General features: G+C 52.7%; 1 protein-coding gene across 1 annotated transcript; it reads right to left on the bottom strand.

Moving 5' to 3' along the window:
• Nucleotides 1-5,675: 5,675 nt before the first annotated feature.
• On the bottom strand, nucleotides 5,676-14,176 carry Spata20 (spermatogenesis associated 20). Its single transcript, XM_070028350.1, has 16 exons — nucleotides 13,991-14,176; nucleotides 13,678-13,857; nucleotides 13,522-13,586; nucleotides 13,152-13,306; nucleotides 12,928-13,071; nucleotides 12,622-12,823; nucleotides 11,747-11,877; nucleotides 11,541-11,645; nucleotides 11,256-11,330; nucleotides 10,950-11,159; nucleotides 10,669-10,861; nucleotides 9,929-10,097; nucleotides 9,174-9,385; nucleotides 7,231-7,430; nucleotides 6,215-6,295; nucleotides 5,676-6,035 (listed from the first exon to the last, which is right to left on the bottom strand). The coding sequence occupies exons 1-16, from the start codon at nucleotides 14,065-14,067 to the stop codon at nucleotides 5,865-5,867; spliced, it is 2,370 nt and encodes a 789-aa protein (XP_069884451.1). The 5' UTR covers nucleotides 14,068-14,176; the 3' UTR covers nucleotides 5,676-5,864.
• Nucleotides 14,177-18,572: the final 4,396 nt, after the last annotated feature.

Genomic DNA, 18,572 nt, shown 5'->3' with positions numbered 1-18,572 from the left:
TCTGGGGGGCTCTAGGGCTCAGGCTGAGCCCCCGGGAGGGCCAGTTCAGCCCAGCTCCCCCTGCCCGCAGGGGCATGCTGCCCGCGGGGCGCCGGATCGTAGGGAAGCCCCGCCTGGCGCGAGTCCCGCTGCTTCCCCTGGGCCCGCGGGGTCCCCCGGGCCAGTCGGCTGGCTCCCCCTCACTTTGTTCCGGCTTCTTCGCTTCGCGCCCTGCCTCCGGCTGCTGCCGGAATCGGCGCTACCTTCGGCGAAGCGTCCCCCAGAAAGGGGAGAGACAAGGGGGAGGCACCCGGTGGAGGACAGGGGTCCGGGGAGGGGCGCCCCCTCTTCCCGCGGCGCAGCTGGAGCAGGATCTAAGGGGTCAGCATCGTCCCGGCTCCGCGCCAGCGGCGGCGGGGGGAGGGGAGGAGGGATCTTTGGGGGCAGGTTTGGAGGGGGTGGGGGGCGGCTCCTTCCTCCGCCCCGCGGCGGGCTCACGGTCCGGGAGGGGCGGGGAGACCGTGGGGGGCCGTCCCAGGCGGGGGTGGGGGCGGAGATGCCGCCGCCGCCGCCGCCGCCTCCGCCGCCGCGGTGGCTGCCGTTGCCGTAGCTGTCGCCGGCGCCACTGCCTCCTCCTCAGGCCGAGACGCGGAGCGAGCGAGCGAAAGCGGCGGCTGGGAGCCCGGCGCACACCACAGCTGGATCCCTCACTCCAACTTCAAGCCTCGGCCCCGCCTCTCCCCAGCCAACCCGGCAGCCAATCGCCGCGCGCCGCCGGCCCCGAGCCGCACGCCCATTGGCCGGCCGCCGTGGCAGTGCGGGCGGGGACGCGGAGGGAGAGAACCACAGCTGGAATCCGGTTCCCACCCCAAATTTCAGGACCGCCTCTCTCCCCTCCTCTTGCCCCTGGGTCCGCTCCTGAAGGCTGGATCCAATCAGACATCAACCCAGGCCGAACCCACTTTTCTATTGGCCACTGGGGTCTTTGGGACTCCCCTGGAGGGAGCCTCGGGGAATCAAAGCGTATTTGGCGCCAGGTCCTAGGGTAATGCAGCAAGCTCCGGGCATCCTTTGTCCAGGACCCCCCGAACTGGACTCCAGCCAGAGGGCGGAGCTCGGCTCTGGACGGGGGTTGGAGAAGAAGGAAGGCGGGAGGCACAGGAACGAGGGGTGCCACCAGGGTTCCAAAGCGAAATCCGGCTGGGTATTTGGTCAATCGCAAACCTTATACCTGAATCTGGGAACCTGTCCCGGGGAAACCGGAGAAGCAGAGCTGGAGGGTCCCGAGGGTGGGGCCTCGGGCAGGAGGGGGAGGATCGTGGGGGGGGGGGACAGAGGTGGGTGTGGTTTCTACGTGGCCTTCACTCCCGGACCCCTCTCCCAGAGCTGGCTGGGGGGTGCTCTGAGGCCCCCTTCCGATACTTTGACCCTGACCTCCCGCGGAAGCGCAGAGCTTCACCCTCGGTCCCTAAGGATCCTTTGAAGGGTGCGGCTTTCATTCAGGGGCTTGGAGCTTGAACCTCACAGGCAGGTAACAGCTGAGCCTCAAAACGAGAACCCCCCACCCCAGCGAAAAGACCTTTGGGCCTCGAATGTGTAGGAGAGGATGAACACATCAGGCTTTACCAGTGCCTCCTGCAAAGCCCGCCCCATGTGCCTCCGTGCCTCAGTTTCTCCATCTGGCAGCAGTCCCAGTATGATGTGAGGGAAGTCTGTCTTGACAGGAGCTTCGATGGACTGCTCTCCTCACCTCCGCTCTGCCCAGAGTGGGTGCTCGCGGTTCTAGGCTTTCCACGCGAACACACACACACACACACACACACACACACACACACACACACACGCAGAGCCCGGACCTCGCCCCGCCTCTCCTCCGCGGCAGGACTAAATCTCAGCTTTAGCTCCCTGCCTCCCGGGGCGGGGGGGGGGGGTAGGAAGGGGGGGGTATTCAAGAACGCAGAGCCCCAGTAGTACTGGACGCGTGGAGGAGGGGGAGGGATTCGACTTCCCCAACCTCTGCGTGGGCATCCACGGCGAATCCGCCTGGGGCCGTCCTTCTCCCCGGAGATGGGGGGGGGCAGCGGCTCATGCCTCTGCGGAGATGCTGAGGGGTGGACCGGATGGCCTCCAGCATCCACTGATTCTCCGGCGGGCGTTCTGTGTGCTCGCAAAGCTGTGCCACCCACGCAGCCCCCGCAGGCTTCCGGCCAGAGCGTGGGTGTGCGTATGGGGTCGTCTTAGCTCCCTCTAGGGCCTGTTGCGGGGTTGGGGGAGGGCGAGCGGGGGGGGGGGGGGAGGGCAGAGCGGCTGCAGCGCCTAAGCCTCCCTGGTTGCCCTTTTGCCAAATCCGGGCACTGAGTTGTGCAAATGAGGCCGTACTTATTTGCATTTCATGCTAATGAGCACATCCCTTAAGTGCCTGTTTCTCCTGGCGGGAGTCTGTGCTCTCATTCTGACTGTGCCTGTGTGGCGCCTGTCTTGAACTCAGGGCCCTTCCGGGAGAGAGGGGCTATTTATGGTTGCCTTGGTCTGACACCTCCTTCCCTCCCTGCATGTCCGCAGTCTGGTGGTTTGGCTTGCCCTTCTGGTCAGGATCAACAAGCCCCAGGGCTGGCACGGAGAGGTGAGGATTCTCCTCTCCTAGTCTTTGCAGAGGAGGAAATGAGGCCAGAGACTTGCTAGTCTAATAGCCAGCTTCTCTGGTGCCCCACGTCTTCCTGTATTACTCAGGCCATTCCCCCAGTTCATGGGCTTCCCTGTTACAGAATATATCCAGAAAAGGGGCATGCAACACCTAGATAAATGAGGATATACCTCCCTAGGTTTGTGGCCTAGGGTAAAACTTGCCCCTTGAAACTTGTCACTGTAGTCTGGCACCAGAGGACTTTGATATCTGAGCAGAGATGCCCACCATTTCCTGAGTGAGGTAGGGAAGAAAGCAAGCAAAGGAAGGCCAGAAGCCATCTTTAACTCCAGCCCTCTATAGCTTAGCTCTGACGTCACCTCCCCAGACTGGCTTTCTTTCCAGTATGACTTTTAGTGCCTATTAAGGGGGTGCTGAGGGTATGGTATGAACCAGACAAAAGTATGAATAGTACCTAGTAATGCAGTATTCACACTCATAGTACTAGCCTGGGCTGGGATGCTAGTCTTATGTCTGTAGTAATGAGATCATTGCCTCAGCCTTTAGGCTGTGTTCCCCAGACCAGGGCCTACCATAGTGTTTGGCATCTAGGAGAGGAACGAGAAGTTCCTATCTTTGGGCCTCAGTTTTCCAACTAACTTAAGCTGATATGTTTTCTAAGCTCTCTTCTGGGTTTGAAGGAGAACCTCCACAAGTGCGCCATGCTCAGCTAGCCCCTTCAACCCTCCTGCAGCCCTCTGGCTCCCTGGAGAGCTGAAAGAACAGCCATCTGTGATGTGCTTTGTTCATTATCTCGTTTGGTTTCTCAGCAGCCCCGATTGCTGGTGGTTCATGCCTGTAATCCTAGCTACTCAGGAGGCTGAAATCTGAGGATTGAGGTTCAAAGACAGCCTGGGGCTGTCTTCCAATTAACCAGCAAAAGCCAGAAGTAGAGCTATGGCTCAAGTGATAGTGCAGTAGCTTTGAGTGAAAAAGCTAAGGACAGTGCTTAGGCCCTGAGTTAGTATAGCCCCAGTATAAGCATGCACGCGCACACACACACACACACACACACAGAGCTGAGTGGGTGGTTCCTCATTTCTCAGAAGTTGAAGTTCAGAGAGATTAAATGACTTAAGTGACTACCCAAACCAAAAGGTCACATTGTCCCAGGACCCTGATCCACAAATGCCTTAGGACAGTCCTACTGGTAAGAGAAAACACACCAGGCCAAGGAGAAGGGGTGACATGGAACTTTCTTTTTTTTTTGGTCGGTCGTGGGTCTTGAACTGTGGGCCTGGGCCCTGTGCCTCAGTTCTTCAGCTCAAGGCAAGTGCTCTACCACTTGAGCCACAGCGCCACTTCGTCTTCTGGTGGTATATTGAAGATAAGAGTTTCACCAATGTTCCTGCCTGGGCTGCCTTTGAACTGCGATCCTCAGATCTCAGCCTCCTCGAGTAGCTAGGATTACAGGTGTAAGCCACCAGCACCCGGCTAACACAGAATTTTCAAATCCCACATTTAGCAATGGTCATGTTTAATCTTACTCTCTTTGGGAAATCTTCCCTTTTTTGGGTGAACTAACACTTTTAAGCCCTAACATCCTCCTCTGAACCCATTTTCAGGATGCCACTACAGAAAAAAGACAGGAGGGAGAAGACCCCAAATGCACCTTTCTTTACAGCCATGTCTCAATGTCCTGGGAAATGGGAAAAGTTCAATGGCTTTTATCATACCCTTGAAGATCTTAGGGTGAACTCTCTATGGGCAAGTCTCAGAGGCCAGACTCTTAACCTCTCTGGACCTCCAATACCTATCCATAGAAGGCTGAAGGTACCTACCTCACTATCTCATCCAAAAGGGTCAGTAAGGCAACAGTGGCTGTGCAAACTGCCCAGACTATTCCAAAGCCAGGGCATGGGCTGCCAAAAAGGCCACCTGTGCCTTACCATACTGCCCCCCTTCCCTGCTGCCCCCAGGCCACATGTCCAGCCTCTGACTTCCTGGCAAGGTTGAGTGGGCTCCAGCAAGGAGGGCCAACTGACCTTGTTGGCTGGTGTGCTAATCCCCTCCAGATGGGCTGGTGGCTTGCAATGAGGGCCTGCTGCCCAATGCCGACTATGGTCCTGGTAACCATGTGTGGCTGCGTGTGACCCTGTGCAGAGAGTGACCACATCCAGCCGCTTCTTGCTTTGCTCCTCCCCACTGTTGACATTCCTAGCAGTGGTTCCATTCAGGACTCCTTGTCCCTAGTGACTTTTTTGGGGGTCTATCTGTGTTGCTAGGCTAGGAGGATGCTCAGGCTTGGCAGACCCCAGAGCAGCGGGCCTTCCCACCAGCCAGCACCATCCTGCTACACCTGCCAATCCCAAAGCAGGCCTCCTAGTCTCCTCCCCTACTTGGGGGAAGGAGGGGGGGAGGTTCCTGGAGCCTGTAAAGATGTGTGTGCCAAGGACAGGACTTAAGAACATCTCCCAGCATCAAAGGGGCAGAAGGTCACACGAAGGTGCCAGCTTCCTCGCAGGGAGGACTGAGAGATTTGGGGAAATATTTCCAACACAACAGATGCCTCAAGCGAAAGAGAATTCTTTCCCAGACCAGCATGAAGCAGGCAATGAGTGACAAATACGACCTCGTGCTTGCCTCCCTCCTGATGGGGTGAAGGGCGGGGGGTGGGGGGAGGAGCTGGATGGTAACCACAGCCCCCACAGCGAACAGGACACATGCAAATGTCACCATTCTGTGAAATATAAAAGCTCATATAAAGTATCCTCTATCACTTCCTGAGCTCCAAACAACAATAACAAAAAACAACAGTGGGAAGGAGAGGGCAGGCCCTTTCTTAACCTCTCCTGGTAACAAAGATGAGGCTTTCTCCTTCCTGGGCTAGCACACACTGAGTCTTCCACTCTGGTCTGCTGTGGTTTCATCAGTCTAGTGGCCTCTAGAAAAGGCAGGGACAATGGGAGCACACAGAGGAGTCAGGTAGGAACTCTCAGAAGAGGTGGCAGCCTCTGGCTGCCCTGCTGGAACAGAAGCCCCTTCCCTCACAAACAAGGCTGAGGTCCTGAGGTCACCGCGGGACGCTGTTAGGTTTATTCCAGGGAAAGTGGGTGCCCATAGGGAAGCAGCGGGGATGGCCAAGGTCACCAGGTGGCATGAAGCCCAAAGAGGGCCGAAGGTTCTACACAGGCCCGTAGGGCCTGAATCTGATAGACTGGGAAGCTCAACCTTCTGGCCCAGCTCAAGGGGCTCGGAGCAGTCACTGGTGTAGCATTTTCCGTAATTCATTGGGCTCCGTGATGGGCATCGAGCATGCTTGATTCTCACAAACATAGGCAGTGGCCCGGTCTTCTAGCCGTCGCAAGGTGCTCAGGAAGGGCAGCTGACGGGACAGGAAGCTGGAGGGGTCGCCATCAGCTAGAATCAGCACCTGGACAGTGGCAGAGCAGACAGAGTCACCTGGGGAAGGGTGCTGGGTATAGCAGAAGCCTACTGGGAGGTGTCCTTTTCCTCCTCAGGCTTGCAGAGGGGAAGATACTGGGGAGCCGAAAAGGGGAAAGGGCAGCACAGTGGAAGGCAGAGGGTGGCTAGGCTCATGGGGACAGGTACCTTGTTCGGGATGTAGATGGAGTGGACGCACTGCAGCAGAGCCTTGGTGTCCTTTGCCTGGGGGTCTCCACAGATCACAATCTGGTCAGAATAGGAAGGTCATTTCAGGGTCAAATGAGAGAGGGGCTGGGCCTCCAGACCTTCCGCCTTCCCCATCCTCCTCCTACCACACCACCCTACAGAACCCTACGGGACATTCTTCTCAGCTGCCAGCCAGGAGGCTACATTAGACAACATTTGGCAAGGAGAAATACACACACACACAAGAGAGAATAATACACAAAGTATCAACATCATACACAGTGGTAGAAGTACACAGGGGACATACGTGGAAGACTTGATACACTAGAAAACATAGAACACACAGACATACACAGCAGTCATGTGCACATACAACAAGTGCCCATGGAGAAGCAGATGACACATATACCAACCTCACAGATGCGCATGCGCACGCGTGCACACACGCACACACACACACACACACACACACACACACGCACAGAGGCACACATACACAGGCAGACATAAGCAACTACATACTGGCAAATACACCAGTACAAACCCAGTAAGACAGACACACATTTCCAGAGTTGAGCAATGTATGCATGTGCATGCATGCACATGCACACACACACACACACACACACACACACACACACACACACACACACACACACACACACCACACACACAACACACAGAGACAGAAATAATGAGATTGATTTGCAGAGTCTTACAGAGAAATACTTCACCAGCCACCAAGGACCCATATTTAGTCCCTGGCCTCCTGCCTCCATTCTCTGACAGGCAGTCAGAGGCACGTGCCTGGGCTGAGGCTTGTCTCCACAGACAACCACCTCCCACAGACACCTCCTCTACAAAGATCCACCTCCTGTGCCCTTGGGCACACACAGTCCTGAGCTCTGGGGACAACCCCAGAATCCCACTTCATGTTCCTATCCCTGGACACATTCCCAAGTCCCCTCCTACTCTGGGTCACAGCTTCACCCCACCTGCTTGAGAGTCTGTTGGTGGGCTGAGAGAGCTCGGACCATCTCCGGCAATGCCACAGGGACACGGCGCATGCGCTCAGAGAAGGCTGTCAGCAGGCACACACACTTGTCCATCCAGTCCTTGTGGCCTGTGAAGCCGTGCAGCCGAAGCAGGTTGTGGGCTGACACGGAATTAGCACTGGGCTCTGCACCATCCTGGTCTGCAGGAAACAAGAAGGCAGAGGTGAATGGGGGGGGGGGTCATCAGATTTCAGGATGCTAGCCCAGGACTGAATCCAAGAGCTCCAGAGGATGGACAGGACAGAGAGATTGCTCTTTCCTGCTCTGAGAGTTCAGCCCCTAACAGTGATTGATTCTCTGACATGTGAGCTCTCAAGTCCTCCGCTGAGCTCTGGGTCCCCAGGCCTCTGATGCTTCTGTCCAGCCACCCAGCCACATGAGTCAGTGTAGCCTCAACCTTGCTGACTCTCACCCCTACTTCTGATCCATCTACAAGTCCTGCTAGAGGCTGCAGCTAAATGTCTCAATCCTTGCCTGTTTCCTCATTTCCTAATCCGTCCTTGGTCATACCAAACTGAACGCCATGAATGTCATCCTAGCTGATGTCCATGTACCCTGCTTCCATGCTGTCTCCATCATTGGTCAGTGACTTCCTTACACTGAGCCAGTGCAGATCGTGATCTGCTTAAAACCTTCCTGATAGACTGGGAAGGTAGCTTAGTGGTAGAGTGCTTGCCTACCATGCACGAAGCCCTGGATTCAATTACTTAGTACCACATACACAGAAAAAGCCAGAAGTAGCACTGTGGCTCAAGTGGTTGAGTGCTAGCCTTGAGCAAAAGCAGCTCAGGAACAGTGCCCAGGCCCTAAGTTCCAGCACCAGGACTGGCCAAAAAACAAACAAATAGACAGGTGCCAGTGGCTCATGCCTATCTATAATCCTAGCTACTCAGGAGGCTGAGATCTGAGGATCGAGGTTCAAAGACAGCCCAGGCAGGAAGTCTGTAAGACTCATCTCCAATAAACTACCAGAAAACAGGAAGTGGCACTGTGGCTCAAGTGGTAATGTGCTAGCCTTGAGCTGAAGAGCTCAGGGACAATGTCCAGGACCAGAGTTCAAGCCCCATGACTGACAAAACAAAACAAAAAAACTTCCTGAATCACCTCCACCTTACCCTGCTGGCTTCGGCACCCTCCTTTTACCCTGACCCTTGCCCTCACCCCAGTCTGGAAGTACTCATCAGCCCTTTCTCAACCTGTCACAGACCATCCCCTGTGTCTGAATTCTCCCCCAAGTTGTTCCATAACTACATAGCTTGTCTCCCAGCCCTGGGTAAAGCGACACCCATCTCAGATTTAGTCTGATCATTTTCAGGCTGAGCTAGAAAACCTCTGTGGTTTTCTCTCTAGATCATTCTATTTATTCAGCGAATTGTTACTGCAAACCTACCATGTTCCAGGTACTGGGGATGCAGCCATGACAAAGTCTTGGAGTAAGACAGGGTAGGCCCCTGGTAGAGGGGTCCTGGCAGATGGTTCCATGGTTACTAGTAACATGTGATGTTATTGGGTATTTGTCTCCCCTTCTCACATTAAGCTTACTGCCAGGAGGAACCAAGTCAGCCTTGTTCAGTGTTTGAGCCTGTGGATGCCAGTGACTGTACTAAATATGTTCACAGAACAGCTAGAATAACCTTGCCACCATCTCGGTGGTAGTAAAGGATTGGCTTCCTTTTGAATGTTAAGAAACTGAGGCTTGGGACTAGGGACCTAGTTCAGGGTACAATGCTTGCTTAGCTGTAAGTTCTTTGATTGCATTCCCCAGCACTCTAACTTAAAAAAAAAAAAAAAAAAAAAAAAAAAAAAAAAAGGAAAGAGAAAGGAATAGATGGGAAGGACTAGCTAGGTCCAGGACCCCAAGGCCAACCCAACCCCATACTGACCATCCTTCAAACGTAGGGGCAGGCCATCTCCCAATTCGGCCTCGCTGCAGAAATAACCGCCGCCCCGGGTGTCCCAGAAGAGTCTGTCCTGCGTGTCCTGCAGACGCAGAGCCCATTCGAGCCAGGCGCTCTCCTGTGAGGCCTCATATAGGTCCAGCAGACCTCGCACCACGAAGGCGTAGTCCTCCAGGAAGCCCCAGCAGGGGGGGGTGCTGGGGACACAGGAGAGAAAGAGAGGGTGGGGACATGCCTAGAGATGTCCATGTTAATCCTCAAAATGCACCTCTCTAGCCTGAAATCCTATCTACTTGGGGAGAGGGTGTTAGCGGTTCATGGTTCCAGGAAAGCCTAAAAAACAAAAAAACAAAGTCACGAGACTCCATTTTCAACCAATGGCTGGGTGCAGTGGCACATACCTGCCAGTGTGTCTCGGGGAAGCATAAATAGGACTGAGCACCAAGCTGGTGTGGATATAAAGTAAGACTCTATCTCAAAATAAACTCACACAAACTGGGGTGGTAGAGTGACTCCAATGATAGACTGCCAAGCAAGTGTGAGATCGTGAGTTCAACCTCGACTACCAAAGAAATAAATATAATTTCCTTCTCCTGTGGCTACCCTTTAGCCCATTTCCCAGCTGAGTGAGTGTGGCCCAGGGGCGCTAAGAGTTCCAACAAGCATGTGGCAGAGCGAGGACTGACAGTTCCACCTGGAGCAGCACAGGTAGGCTGGGAAATGCCCGGCCAGCCCCTCACCTGTGCTCCAAAGTCCCCCCACTGCCCGCGTAGCACATCCGCTTCAGGCGACCACTGGCCACATCGAACATGTGACGCTTGAGGAACTTGGCACAGTTGGTGGCATAGCTGATCAGCTTGTCTACACCCAGTACAGCTCCAGTCACAGCAAAGCCAGACACCATTAAGCCTAGAGAGCAAGAAGGAGGGAGGCAGGCCCAGGGTGGTGAAAAGCCTTCCAGGACCCTCCACCCCATACCAAGGGCTCCAGAGCTAGGCAGGGCTACACTCCTGGCCTGGGTGCATGACCATTGAATAGGCTCCTCTGAGGTTTGGTTTATTTGGGGGAGTTGTGTTTGTGGTGTATATGTATGCCTTTTGGGTGTGTATGTGTGGAGGGAGAGCTAGTACAAGAGCTTAAACTCAAGGCCTTGCTTGCTTGGCTTTTTTGATCAAGGCTGGTGCTCTTCCACGAACCACAAACCCTTCTACTTCCTGCTTTTTGCTGGTTAATTGGAGATTTTTTTTTTTAGTCTCTTGGCTGTTTCTGTCCAAGCTGGCTTTACACCTTGATCCTCATCATCTCAGTCTCCTGAGTAGCTGTAGGATTATAGGTGTGAGCCACTTGGCATGGCTCAGTTTGTTCATTTGTAAATTACAATGAAGGAAGCTAATGAAGGGAGAAGACTTGGGAGATAGAAGGAGCTTGGGAAGAGGGGAGCTCTACAAACAGGATAGGACTTCCGACAGGGCTGGCCCACCATTCCAGGCAGCCAGCATCTTGCTATCCAGGTGTGGCCTTGGCCTATGTTTCCGGGCCTGCAGGAGCTTCTCCAGCCCTGAGTTGAGCAGAGTTCGAACAGCGTCCACGTCCAAGCCAAAGCGGGCAGCCGTCAGCTCCAGCGAGTAACGGACAGTCAGCACATTCTGGCCCTGCAGCTCCCCCTTGGGGTCCTGAGGGAAACAACAGTCTTTGTCTGAGGGAACCCAAGCACTGTAGCAGGTCTAGGACACCACCTCCTGTGTCCCCAGAAATTCTCACCTGAGTGGGGCTGATATTGCCAGCCTCCGTGAGTCCGTAGTGCTTCATGAGAAGCTGGCCCGAGGTCAACGGCTCGGTGGCTCCGGACACACTGTCTGGGAGGAGCTGCTGAATCTCTTTGACTGTCCACACATAGAAGGCACCTTCTTTGGGCCGCATGTTCCGCTCTGGGGGTGAATCTGCGTCCTCAGCACTGTAGAAGCCTCCAGACTATGGGGAGGGAGGAGATGGCTAGTCTCTGTGCAGAGAGCAGTGGAGGTTCCAGCCCCAACGCAGCCAGGCCCACCTGCCCCTCTGGACACATACCCGGTGGATCAGACTCCGAGCTACATAATGTAGGATACCTTTGGCCACATCAGAGTAGAATTCATCACCAGAGATCTGGGAAGAATGGGGGGAGGAGGGAGGCTGTAAGTAGAGGTACGTGGGGTTGACCCAGTATATAAGGAAGACATTTTCCCAGGAAGGTGGACTAGGGAAGCCTGGGCAAGGCATTATGGGAGGGAAATTAAGGATTGACATTAAGAGGGAGCTACAGTGTCTAGTGAAGGTCTCATGAATGGCAGGGTTCGGGCTGGACACAAGGGTCACCTGGAAGGCCTGTGAATAGGCCACTGCCAGCTGTCCCTGGTCATACAGCATCTTCTCAAAGTGTGGAACGTGCCACTGGCGGTCCGTGGAGTAGCGGTGAAAGCCCTGTGCCAGGCAAGAAGCAAGTCTAGTGACTGGTCCCAGCTTTTGTCCCTAGCCCATAAAGCCTCCACTGCTCCTCTGAGAGATACCCAGTCTGCCCTCACCTGCCCTACATGGTCCCGAATGCCTCCATTAGCCATCATTTTCAAAGAGTGCAAGGCCATCTGCTGGGCCCGAGCGCCATCCTGGCTAAGCCGGTGGCCGAGCCAGTAGGAAAACAGGAAAGTCAGGATCACTGCAGGACACCAAGAACATGAAGATGAGAGGAAGACAGGTATGGGGAGGTGGTGGTCAGGAAGCCTCTGGCCACACACCAGAGGTCAGACTATGATTGACTGGTCCACTGGAGATCAGAAAGTTACTAACCACATCAGTAATATAAGCAGGTCACGCTTACTAGGTCACTGACCAGGTTAGAAGGTCATCGTGTAGGTCAGAGTCAGAGGATCACTGCTAAGAGCACAGGTCATGACTTTACTAGATTCTTATTGACAAGCTAGGAGTTGTCAGCAGGACAGGATGGTTAACTAAACCAGAGGTCAGAAGACCATCGGACGTAGTGGAACACATCTGTAATCTCAGCACTAGGGAGGCTGAGGAAAGAAAAACTGAACTAGTAAATTCAAGCTCAAGGTCAGTTTAAGCTACATAGTGAGACCTTGTCTCAAAACAACAAAACAAAAACAAAAACAAAAACAAAAAACAAAGAAAGATGGGTGCTGGTAGCTCACTCCTGTAATCCTAGCTATTCAGGAGGCTGAGATCTGATGACTGAGGTTCGAAGCCAGCCTGGGCAGACAAATCTGAGAGATTCTCATCTCCAATAAGCAGCAAAAAGCCAGAAGTGGAGCTGTGGCTCAAATGGCTCTAGACTTGAATGGAAAAGCTAAGTAATGGCAGTAATGGCATTAAAAAAAAATGGCCAAGATAGGGTTCAGAAGACTGGATCTGGGGGTAAGGCATGAGGGTGGACACTGACCTGGTGTTGGAAACTTGGGGGCCTCAGCAAAGCCACCATATTCCTCATCATAGCCCTCATCCAGCTGCTGGAAGCAACGGCTGTTCATGGTAGAGGCAGAGGGTGGCAGTTGGCGGTCACCCATGCTGATCTCTGACCGGGCCAGCAGCGCTGTGGTGACGCGTTGGCTGTTTTCCAGCAAAGTATTCTTGTTCTGTTTCCACTGAGGGAGGAGAGGGGCATACTTGGGGGTCAGCATGGAGTGGGGGTGGGGTGCCCTGTTTTCCTCAGCCTAGTTCCAGTGCTTCCCTTGGGAGAGGCACCCACCTGATCCCGGATTCTCAGCAACACCGTGCGGAAGCCCACTCGGGTCAAGCCATCTTCAGGGGGGAAATAGGTGCCCCCCACAAAGGGCTGGAGGTTGGGAGTCAGCCACACGTTCATGGGCCAGCCCCCACCACTACTGGTGGCCTGGTGGAGAGAGGGGATGGGGATCAGGGGAGCTGCTCCAACAGGTGGGCTGAAGAGCTCCCGCAGGGAGGCCGGCTCACCTGCACAAATGTCATGTACACCTTGTCCACGTCAGGCCTCTCTTCCCGGTCCACCTTCACACTGACAAAGTCCTCACTGAGCAGGCGGCCAATCTCCTCATTCTGGAAGGACTCTTCCTCCATCATGTGGCACCAGTGGCAGGTGGAATATCCCACTGGAATGGAGATGGGGGGGGGGGGTGAGCCGAGGAAACAGCCAAAGTGGCCTCGTAGCCAGACTGAACAAAGCTTAAACTTCTAACTCCTAATGTCAGGGGAGCCCCAGAAAGCCAAGAGAGAGTCCCCCTATCCATTGCCTCTCCCTAACTTCCCCACCCACTTCCCTTCCCTGAGTTTCCCCCTCCTCTTCCAGGGAAAGCGGGTGCCTTACCTGAGAGGAAGATTGGCTTGTTTTCTTTCCTGGCCTTGTCGAAGGCCTCCTGTCCCCAGGGATACCTGGATCCAGAACAAGGGGACATCACTCAGCAGCCCAGAAGATCCTGAGACCCCCCCCCCACCGCCTAGAGGCCACCAGAGAGGGACTCACCAATCCACAGGATTATAGGCATGTTGGAGGAGGTACGGTGACTTCTCATTGATCAGGCGGTTAGGGGTCTTCTGGGGTGAAGGTGTGGGGGCACTAGGCCGGCTTCCTTTCCCTCCGGCAGGCATGGGCACTGAACTATTGACCGTAGCACTTCGGTCCTTGTCCCGGGAGGAGCTTCCCCTGGTTCCGTGAAGTGATCATACAGGTAAGGGCCTCTTCCCCCTGCCCACTCAAGAGCCTGCCCTACTCCCTACCCCACCCCCACCTTCAGGAATTCCCTCCCCCAGAAATCCTTGCTCCCAGACCAGCCCACCTTTCTGAACCACGGGGGAGACCGTGGCCTTTGTGCTCCCCCTTATGTTTTGGGGGGGGTGAAGCGAGGTGGCTCATTGGGGGCTCCCTGCCAGGTTAGTCTCCCCCAACCTCTACGGCCTGGCGGTGGGAAGATTGACTGTGAGGTCAAGGCGGGTCACAATGGGCAGAATGGGCCTTCCAGCTTCATTCTGGCCCCCTGGCCAGGCCCCTCCCCCACAGTGGTGTCACTGTGGGCGTCTCTGGCATGCCTGAAGTGTGACCACTGCCAGTGGGGAAGAGTTGGATCTAGGGTCAGCCCCTACTCACAGGGCACTCTGTTGGGTCACACATACAGGACAATCCAGGGGACTGGTCAGGCACATCTCAGGGACTTCAGCCTGGGTGCTAACCAAAATAAACAAAATAATAACATGCCCCAACAGCCCTACAGAATTGTAACTAGACACTGGGCGCTATTGGAAAAGGGCTCTGGGCCCAGCACAGTCTTCAAGAAAGGCTTCCTGGAGATGGTGTCAGAGCAGTCATGGGAGTTAGCTCTAAAGGGGGACGAGAAGGGAGGGCAGAATTGGGGACCAGGTGGAAGAGTCAGGCAGGGTGAAGGCAGGACCAGGCACACAAGGGTGTCCAAGCAGACTCTGCAGACCAGTGCCAGGTTTACCTGGGGCTCATGGCAATGCCCAGGCCAGCTCTGGCCAGCAGGAGGCTTCATGCTCACCAGGCCCGCATGCCCAGCATGGCTGATCTGATCAGGCAGTGCAGCGGGCAGGCTGGGTGAGAGGCTTGGAAGGGCTAATCCTTATTGAGACTCCAGCCTACTGGCTGGTCTCCCAGCGCCGTCCGGCGGCCAAGTGTGGAAATTCAAGCTGATGGCTCAGGAGGGCTAGGTGGATGCCTAAAATTGTGCTGGGCTTAAGGAGACCCTGTAATTGAATGACCTTCACCACAGAAAGGGACATGGGGTCGTGGGATTTCAGAGCTTTGGTTCATTTCATCACACCCTTTTTACAAGCGAGAAATTAAGGATCAAGTCACACTTCAGGTTTTGCCTCCCCAGCTCAATCCTACCATTGCCAGTATCAGTGCTGCCGGGTGCTCTATCCAGTGTGCTCTACCGGCTACCGAGCCTGGTGTTGAGAACACAGAGACAAGGCTCCTCCCCTCAGATGATTTTGTTCACAAACTGTTGAGAAAGATAGAGACTAACTGGGCACCAGTGGCTCACACCTGTAATCCTAGTTACTCAGAGAGATGAGATATGAGGATGGTGGTTCAAAGCCAGACTCGACAGGAAAGTCCATGTAACTCATCTCCAATTAACCACCAAAAAAAGGCAGAAGTGTCTTAAAGTGGTAGAGCACTAGCCTTGAATGAAAAAGCTAAAGGACAAGGCATAGGCTCTGAGTTCAAGCTCCAGTACCGGCACCAAATAATAAAATGAAACAGAGTCTGGGAAGGTGGCCTAGTGGCAGAGTACTTGCCTAGCATGTATGGAGCTCTGGGTTAGATTCCTCAGTACCACATAAACAGAAAATGGCGCAGTGGCTCTAGTAGAAAAGTGCTAGCTTTAAAAGGGGGGGAAAAAAAACTCAAGCACAGTGCCCAGGCCCTCAATTCAAGCCCCCAGATTGGCAAAAAAAAAAAAAAGGTAGACACAGCCAGGCATCTGTAATCCTAGCTACTCAGGAGGCTGAGATCTGAAGATCACAGTTTGAAGGCAGCCCAGGGAGAAAAGTCCCTGTGAGACTCTTATCTCCAATTAACCATTCAAAAGCTGGAAGTGGCACTGTGGCTCAACTCTAACCTTGAGCACAGAGGCTCAGGGATAGCTCCCAAGCCCTGAGTTCAAGCCCTACAATCAACAACAACAAAAAGAAGCAGACAAGAGGAGGGTTGGATGTATGGCTCAAGTGGTAATATTTGCCTTGTAGAAGTAAGGCTCTGAGTTCAACTTCCAATACCACCCGTCAACCAATAAATACATTAAATTAATAAGTAAGTAGCAGGAACTGTATGTGCAAAGGTCCTATGACACATCAGCAAGTCAGAAATGAACTGCAGAAGACCAAAATGGCTAGATGACAGAGAACAAAGGGAGACAGGTAATAAATGAGGCTAGAAGGTCAAGAAGACCTGGGGGGCCAGATCCTGGGAGGACATGCAAATGATAAGAAGGTGATTGTTAGAATTGCTTGGCTGCTGGTCTAGACACTCACTTAGAATATTTCACCACCATAACTCTTCCTCCTCTAGCTTGGACAACTTCATCAGCTTATGCCACCTGGCCTGTTGGAGAGATACATCCTTAATGCCTGCTAGCAACTTGTCATGTATCCAAACCACAAAAATGTCCCCTGCCTGGTCAGCACTCTCAGTACTTTTCCACTGGTCAATCATAAAGCCCCCAGTCCATAAGCACTGGGAACTAGCTTCTGCCGGAGACGGTCTCCTTTTCCTTCATGTGTGCATGTGGAGCTGCCTCCTATCTCTCTCTCTCTGCCTTTTTCAGTCTAACAGGGACATTTTTGTTTATCTTTAATTATATCTTCATTATCTTTCAATAGTTGGGCAAAGGTATTACCAATTTCAACAAATCAGTTTATACATGCAAAGCATCTTGACCAATATTACCCCTTCTTGTTTATTTTGAGACAGGGTCTTACTGTGGAGTCCAGGCTAGCCTAGAGCTCATGATTTTCCTGTCTCAGCTTCCTAAGTGCTGGGGCTACAGGCAGGTATCACTATGCCCAGCTTAGACAAGGGGATGTTTGATGAGAATAGAAAGAAGCCATTGGTTGACTTTAGTGAAGAAAAAGACCCAGAGGGGTCTGTACTTTGGAAAGAGCCTGCCAACTTCCAGGGGGAATGGACTACAGAGAGGAAAGAAAGGATAAAGGGGTCGTGAGGCCACACTAGTATGTGAACCAGGGAAGCTATAGAAAAAGCTAGAATGGAGGACAGTGAAGAAAGAAACTCCTGGGAGAAGACGGAGGTGTCAAAGATGATGGCAGATGGGCTTATTCTTTGAAAAGGCCAGGGGGGAGGGTCATGAGGCTTTTTAAACATATGTTTTTTTTAAATATACAATTTTATTGTTATTAAGGTGATATACAGAAGGATTATAATTTCATAAATCAGGTAATGAGTACATTACTTTCTTTGGACAATGTTACCCCTTCTTTTGCTTTCCCTGTTTCCCTCTCCAATATACCATACTGTATATTGAATAGCATAGTTGTGTTTGTCCATCCTTCCTCCCTCCTTTTCTGCACTGTCCCTAAAAAAAAAAAAAAAAAAAGCAAAAACAAACACCATCACCACTGACCAAAAACTCATGTTTCCATTTCTTGGAATTTATTTCAATCAGTAGTATTTTGTTGTTGGTGGTGGTCGTGGGGCTTGAACTCTGAGCCTGGGCGCTGTCCCTCAGCTCTTCAGCTCAAAGAGAGCACTCTACTACTTGAGCCACAGTGCCACTTCCAGTTTTCTGGTAGTTCATTGGAGATCAGAGTTTCATGGACTTTCTTGGCCAGGCTGGCTTTGAACTGTGATCCTCAGATCTCAGCCTCCTGAGTAGCTAGGATTACAGGTGTGAGCCACCAGTGCTGGGCTAATCAATAGTATTTTAAGTGTTAAGAGAAGTTATACCTTTGAGTTTCTCCCTTAGAGTAGCCTCCTTTAGTCTGACTGTCATATGTAAATACCTAGAGTCCTGTATAGGTCATTATATTTTAGACCTAGCTTTCACATATAAAAGAAAACATGTACCGTTTGTCTCTGTGAGCTTGGCTTACCTCACTTAGCATGATTTGGTCTAGGGCCATCCATTTCCCTGCAAATAACATAATCTTATTTTTTCTAATGCATGAATAAAATTCCATTGTGTATAAGTACCATATTTTATCAAGCCACTCATCTGTTGTAGGGCATTTGGACTGTTTCCATAATTTAGCTATTGTGAATAGTGCAGCAATGAACATGGATGCTCAAGTGTCTTTACCATATCCTGGCTTGTAGATGCCTTGCTCTGGCAGATGCCCAAGAGTGGTATGACTTCCCTATGGGGAAGTTCTATGTTTAGTTTTTTTTGAGGACTTTCCAAATTGCCTCCAGGGTGGTGTAATAAAAAAGAACTCTAGCTCCTCCTCCCCTTACACCCTCCCCTCCTCCTGCAACATCCTCACTAGCATTTGTTGTTGTTTGTATTCTTAATGTTAGCTGATCTAACTGGAATCTCAAAGTTGTTTTGATTTGCATTTCCTTTATGGCCAGCGATGTTGAGAATTTCCTCCTGTGTCTATTTGGCATTCGTGCTTTTGAGAAGTCTCTCTTAAGCTCCTTTGACCATTTATTGATTGGTTTACTCGTTTTGGAGGGTGTTAATTTTTTAGTTCCTTGTATATTTTGGGAGGGCATTACTTTTGAGATGTGGTGATGGTAAGGCTTGGGGGCATGAAGAGGAGACTGTCAGGGAGACAAATGAGGGTCTCAGGTGTGAGGAGTCGATCAAGGAGACAACACAGGGAAGCTAAAATGGAGACCAGGGCTCATATCCAGGCTTGTGGACATGTAAAAACTAAGCC

Source organism: Dipodomys merriami, unplaced genomic scaffold (genome assembly GCF_024711535.1).
Source record: "Dipodomys merriami isolate MVZ:Mamm:240054 unplaced genomic scaffold, mDipMer1.0.p SCAF_19, whole genome shotgun sequence".
NCBI lineage: Eukaryota > Metazoa > Chordata > Mammalia > Rodentia > Heteromyidae > Dipodomys > Dipodomys merriami.
The sequence above is the reverse complement of the archived record's forward strand: the minus strand, read 5'-3'. Positions and strand labels throughout refer to the sequence as shown.